Source organism: Monodon monoceros, unplaced genomic scaffold (assembly GCF_005190385.1).
Source record: "Monodon monoceros isolate NGI ecotype Baffin Bay Population unplaced genomic scaffold, NGI_Narwhal_1 Super_Scaffold_17, whole genome shotgun sequence".
In the NCBI taxonomy this organism is placed as follows: Eukaryota; Metazoa; Chordata; class Mammalia; order Artiodactyla; family Monodontidae; genus Monodon; species Monodon monoceros.
The window spans coordinates 23468560-23474559 of record NW_021703773.1 but is presented as its reverse complement, the minus strand read 5'-3'; the positions used below and the strand labels follow the sequence as shown (position 1 = coordinate 23474559).

General features: G+C 54.0%; 1 protein-coding gene across 7 annotated transcripts in view; it reads right to left on the bottom strand.

Annotated features, from left to right (window-relative positions):
- Positions 1 to 621: 621 nt before the first annotated feature.
- FBXO25 (F-box protein 25) overlaps positions 622 to 6000 on the bottom strand; it is a 50908-nt gene continuing 45529 nt past the window's right edge. For 2 of the 7 annotated variants that reach the window (XM_029226579.1, XM_029226580.1), the window contains exon 10: positions 2281 to 2883. In XM_029226579.1, coding sequence (XP_029082412.1) covers positions 2395 to 2883 — 489 coding nt within the window. In that variant the 3' untranslated portion in view covers positions 2281 to 2394. The other 5 variants (XM_029226581.1, XM_029226583.1, XM_029226585.1 and 2 more) reach the window with 5 other exon arrangements.

Here is a 6000-nt window from a genome sequence, read left to right as displayed (position 1 = left end):
CCCTCTCTTCCTGTTCACGTCATCTGATCTTCCGTAAATGAGTGATCAGGACCCAGGAACTGTGTGCCTGGAACTCTCTGCCTGCCCCCAAATGTATCCTGCTCACGCCCCCTCCCAGTGCTGCGGGCCTCAGGCACATCTGCTATAGGTTTTGCCAATGCCTGTGTGCGGTTTTGGGTCCAAGCACATCTGCTGCCTCTGGAAACGGGCTAATTCATAGGGGGAACAGCTGGACTCTTCTCCCAAGACTTTTAATGTTATCTGGGGAAAAAACTCACTTCAAGAGGTTAACGTCCTCCTAAGAAGAAACTTATACAAAAAAGACTAACACCCAAAAAGTAAAACAGGCAAAGAACACAATTAGGTAATTTGCCAAAGCAAAACAAAATACAGGGCTTCCCTAGTGGTGCAGTGGTTAAGAACCCACCTGCCAACGCAGGGGGCACGGGTTCGAGCTCTGGTTGGGGAAGATCCCACATTCCGCAGAGCAGCTAAGCCCATGTGCCACAACTACGGAGCCTGCGTGCTGCAAACACTGAAGCCTACGTGCCTAGAGCCCGTGCTCTGCAACAAGAGAAGCCACCAGAATGAGAAGCACGTGCACCGCAACGAAGAGTAGCCCCCGCTCGCCTCAACTAGAGAAAGCCCGCACACAACAACAAAGACCCAGCTCAGCCAAAAATAAATAAATTTATATATTAAAAAAAATACAGAAACAACTCGCCAATAAGCTTTCAGAAGACATGTCCTACCTCACAGCCTCTTCACGTCCATCTTCGGGGGAGAAAGATGGCGCCTTCCATCCTCGCCAGTGCTCTGGAAACATCCTTACAAACAACTGACTCGTTTCCCTGGTTCTGCTTCTTGTTTATCGTAAGATCATCAGAGGCACAAAGGTGCACATGTGGTGATGCTGATCACAAAGTGATCTGTTCCAGCTGTGTGGTACCAGGTCGCCAGTAAAAACCATATTTTCACAAACACTTTTGAAAAAAAGGCTGGTTATAAAATGAAAACAGTATATATGATGTTTACGGTTTTATGAAAAGCTTTCACCCAATACACACAGAGGGAAACTCTCATTTGACAATTAAGCATAGTCTTGGCTGTGTCAGTTCGGCACAGTGTAGTGAAAATACACTCTTTATTTACAAATATGCAAAACAGCAAATTTCCATGTGCTAAGAAGGAAGTAGAAATGACTTTGCTTGGGTCCTTGACCCTGTTCAGTCTCCCCTACACCTGCCGGGGCCATTCCTGCATTCCTTCTGGTAAGCACAGCTATCTCTGGGTGGCAGGGTTATATGCAAGTTTTATTCTTTTATAAACCTTTATTTTCAAAATTTTCTAAAACGTACATGCAATATTTTTAAAATAAAACAATCTTTGAAAGGTTTCAATAGATGATATCAAAATCATTGATACTACTTCCTTCCGTAAGATGCAAAACTGATGAAGTTAAAATCGGTAGATAAACATGATTTATTACTTTGCCTGCAAACGGGGATTCAGAGCACTACAGTGCAGGTCACGCTGGGCTGGCCCCCAGGTCAGGGCCCCTGCCTGCCAGCATCGGGCCATGAGCCCAGGATCACAGCCCCAGACTCACGCCTTTGTGGGTCTCGGATGTCTGCACAATTCACAACCCAACGCTGAGCACCCAGAAGACATGCACATACTTCCCTGGGTTCCTTCTGTACCCAAGAGGATTCATATGGACACGACCAATACAGTTAAAATACATCTCAAGAAAAATAAATATTCTGCACAATGTCCTTACAAGGACCAACGATCTATCCCCGCCCCCAATCACTACAAAATCAGGAAACTATCATTTGACAATTAAGAAGCGTGTGCTTGGCTGTTAGTGTCAGTTCAGCACAGGATGCGGTGCTGAAAATACAGACTCTTTCTGAACCACATTCACAAACATGCAAAGTTGCACATTTTAATGCGCTTAGAAGAAAAGCATTTTTTAAAGAAGGAAGTAGAAATGATTTTCCTTGGGCTCCCTGGCCCCACTTCATGGGTGGAAACAACAGATGCTCCCGCCCGCAGGTGCCAGGGCACTTTTCCACGTCCCTCCACGCCCTCCAGCCTGGGCACCAGGTCACGGCTCGGTCACGGAGGACGCGTCCTACCACGCTGCCCAGGCCACGGCACGGTTGGGCCCTTAGAACTTGAAGAGGTCGATGAAGTGCTGCGGGGACACGGGCGTGAAGCAGCTGTCGGGGTCAGCAGCCGTGCAGGGGTGGCCCGAGTCCTGCGGGAGGAGTGGGTCGTTACCACACGGGGCGTGTTTCTGGAGGGAACGCAGCTCAGAAGTCGCCAGCTGCTTGTTTAAACACGCCCCGGACCCCACCACAAAGGTGCGTGGACAGCAAGCGATGAGAACTACGAAAATGAAGGCAGCCACACGGCTCCCCAGGGGAGAGACTTCCCGAAGGAATTCCTGCTCCAGTGGATGGGGAGACGGGCCACCGAGTTAGGGCCCCAGAGGGAGCCCTGGGCTCTGCGCCCCCGTCCTGGCCGCGCTCCTCCCCTCCCGCCGTGGGTCAGGGTCCACCCCGGGACCTGCTCTCGGCACCGCCCACCCCACTCACCAGAGGGCCCAGCACTGCGTCCCGCAGCAGAAACGGGGCTCAGGTCAGGAGACAGAGCAGCCTCAGGACTGGGGGCCAGTAAGGCCGGGGACCCGGCGGCCAAGTCTACACCCTCCCTCTGGTCTACAGGGCAGCTCATGGGACCCCCGGTCGTGGTGAAGCAAGCAGGCCAGTCGCACATCAGCAGAGGGTGCGGCCTGAGGGGCACCAGCCTCCTGGGGACGCGCGCAGACGCGGGCAGAGCAGGAGGTACCTCGAGTAATAAAGCAAGGCGGCAGTCCTTGGAGACGGTGGAGAAAGGGTCAGGAAGGAGTGCAGAGAAGGAAGGAAAAAAGGGAAAACAGGGTTATTAGGAAGAGCCAGACTGTACTTAGCATTTAGGCTGGATGTGTATTATTTACGAAAATGGCTAAAATCATCGGGCAGCTGAATCCGAGGCAGCGTCCAGCACCTGGAGGGCCACCTGGGACACTGCCAGTTTCCACTTCCTCGAGTCTCGGACTGACACCTGATGAGGCTGCGGAGCTAAATAACCGTCGGAACTGTTCACTGGAAGTGCACAGAGCGACACTGACACATACGGTTTACACTGCAAATATTTATGGCAGGTTTCTCGGAAGCTCCCTCATTCCCTCTTTGCTGTCTGAGAGTCAACTCCTTGGAATGCAGAGCACGAACCAGACTCCACGCAAGCCCAGGCACCCCAGAGCCTGGATCCCGCGCGGACCCCTGCGCATCCACGGTTTTCAGCTCGAGGTCAGCACCAACCTGCCGCTCTCGCCTCTTGCCGGCCCGGGCACCTGGCCCGGCTTCCCCACCCTCGCTGGAGATGGGAGCTGGCCATCAGCGCGGGCTGGGGCCAGCAGCCTCCCTGCTCCGGCCACAGACCCACGGTGTGGACCTGCAGTGGACACGCCGAGACAAAAAAGGACACGGGGTCCTGATTCCCAGCCTTTAACTGGACTCATTCTGTCCGGCTTCCAACTCACCCAACCCCCAGTGTTGGCCGAAGTTCAATGAAGTCGAGAAACTCAGCTGGAGGACGGTCAGGCGGAAGGAACACGGCGGTCTCGCGTCACTGCTCAGCAAGCCGGGAGGGCCGGCCCACGGAAGCCAGACAGACCCCGAGCCGGCACCTGCGCTCGCCTGAGTGACTCGGCTCAGTGACTCCAAGACCGTGGTGCACAGTTCTTAAGCCCAGTATTTCCCCTTCTTTCACTTTGGAGGAGTTACCACGAAGGCAGGTAGAAAACTAACCCCCAGACTCCAGAGAGTGAAGCCAGAACAGACAGGACGGCTGGGGCAGCTGAGAGGTCAGAGCCCAGGCCCACGTGGGCGGAAGAGGACGAGTCTGGCAGCGTGCGGGAGCCGGACCATGGCGGGTCCCCACCAGCACCCGGCGGCATCCGATGGTGTCACGCTGCTGTCTCCCCATCAACAGGAAGTGCTGGCGAAGGTGAGTCAAAGCGCAGAGGCCACTTCTGAGCACCAGCCCCGCGCAGGGCAGGGCACTGCTTAACCTTCACGACTCCACGCGGCAGGTCTGCCCCGACAGGAGGCTTCACGAGGCTGGGAACTAGGGTGAGGCCATGGGATGGTGTGGGATGAGCCGGGGGGGGGGGAAAGTGCGGTCATCTGAGGCAACGCAGGGGGCCCTCCTCGGGAGCTGACACTGCAAGCAGTTTCCACCAGAAATTCCAGAGACTCATCTTTTTTTTTTTTTTTTTAATTTCCACCCACAGATTCAGAATAAAGTTGGAATGGCCTCTAGGAGAAAAAGCTACAGTGTGACCCCACGGGTGGACCGAACCAGGCCCTGAGGCCTGAGGCTGCATGGACATCGAAGTGCTCAGCTTTCAAGGCAAGACTGAACATTTCAGAGCCAAAAGACCAGCAGGAGACACTTGTTCTGAATTTTTCATAAACAAAAGAATCCATAGGCCAATTCTTCTGGAAACCTAAAAAATCACATCTCAATTTTAAAAAATCCAGAACTTCCGTGCTTCTCAATGCCTCAGCATCACATTCTTACACCAACAGCAGGGAGACTAAGGAGGGTGCTTCTCTGTTCACGACTTCAGAGACAGGGCTCCCACTCTCTCCACACTCTGCAACGGCGTTCTTAGAGGAACGCCCATCACATCCGCCCCAGGAAGAAACACCACTGCTCCCAGTCTCTCTCTGGAATAAAGTGATCTGCTCAGGAGCACAGAAAACCCTGGGGAGGAGCGTCAGTTCAGAGCAGCAACCAGACGGTCTCATCTGCTCTGACTCAGCCGTGAAGATGCCTCCTCACGTGTTTTCCACGGGCACCTGCCCGGGTATGCGTTTCTATCCCTGTGATTGGGACCAAGGGCGCACAATAAGGGCTCCGCTCCATGTACTGTAATCCCGCTGACTGATTCGCCTGCGTCCCCGCGCAACGCAGCCGGCACACCGGCGAGAATGAGCGCGAGGTGCCCCTGCCCCAGAGGAACAAGGTTCCACAGAACAGCCACTGCAGCCATGTAACACATTTCTTCTTTTTAATTGTGTGGGAAAAGCCGCACTAGAATACAAAACAACCAATTACCAATGACGTGACCTCCTGTTGGTCATGAGTGGGGACAGCAGGACCTGCTCGCCTGCAGCCCAGGAGGTAAAGCTCTGTTGACACAGGGACTCTCACCCCACAACCACGGGTTATAGTTAAAAAAGAGCCACATTACCACGGATATAATCTGAAATGAAAACAATTTAAAGTAGTCATTTCTCTTCCAACAGTTTAGAGTCTGCCATGTAATCCATGCAACAAATTACAGATAAATGAAGAGCAAAAGAAATACACAAACAGCCAAGGCGCTGACCAGGCGGAAGGCCTGCGGCCTTACAGCCACACCCGAGGACACGGAGGGGCAGGCGCAGACCGCCTGCCAGTTTCGCCACTTTTCTCCCTAGTGAAATTTCACCACGTTAACAAGCAAATTCAAACTCAAGGCAAACTATGGAAATGATTTCACTGAGAGGAGGTGCATGGAAGCACCCCACTCCCCCGCCCTGGAAACTTGTTTTTATCAGAGTCTGGACAGGAGAGGAAGGGAGCCAGAGAGGGAGGGGATGGGCCCAGACAACTGCGGACGTGGCTCAGTCTCCACCAAGGACCAGACTTGCTAAGTGTGGCTCAAACACATGAGAAGCCTGGGCACCTTCGTGGGCCTCGCCTCTGCTCCAGGCACAGGGCTGTGAGGAGAAGCCCCCTGGAGGTGCCGTCTTCGGGGGTCCCGACAGTGGAGGCTGAGGCCGAGTGTGGAGGGCAGCTGAGGGGCCCCCTCAGCTTCCAGAAGAGGGTGGGGGATCCTGAGCCTCGACAACAGCAGAAAGCAGCCCCGCCAGGACTCGGGCCGAGGCGCCAGCCAGC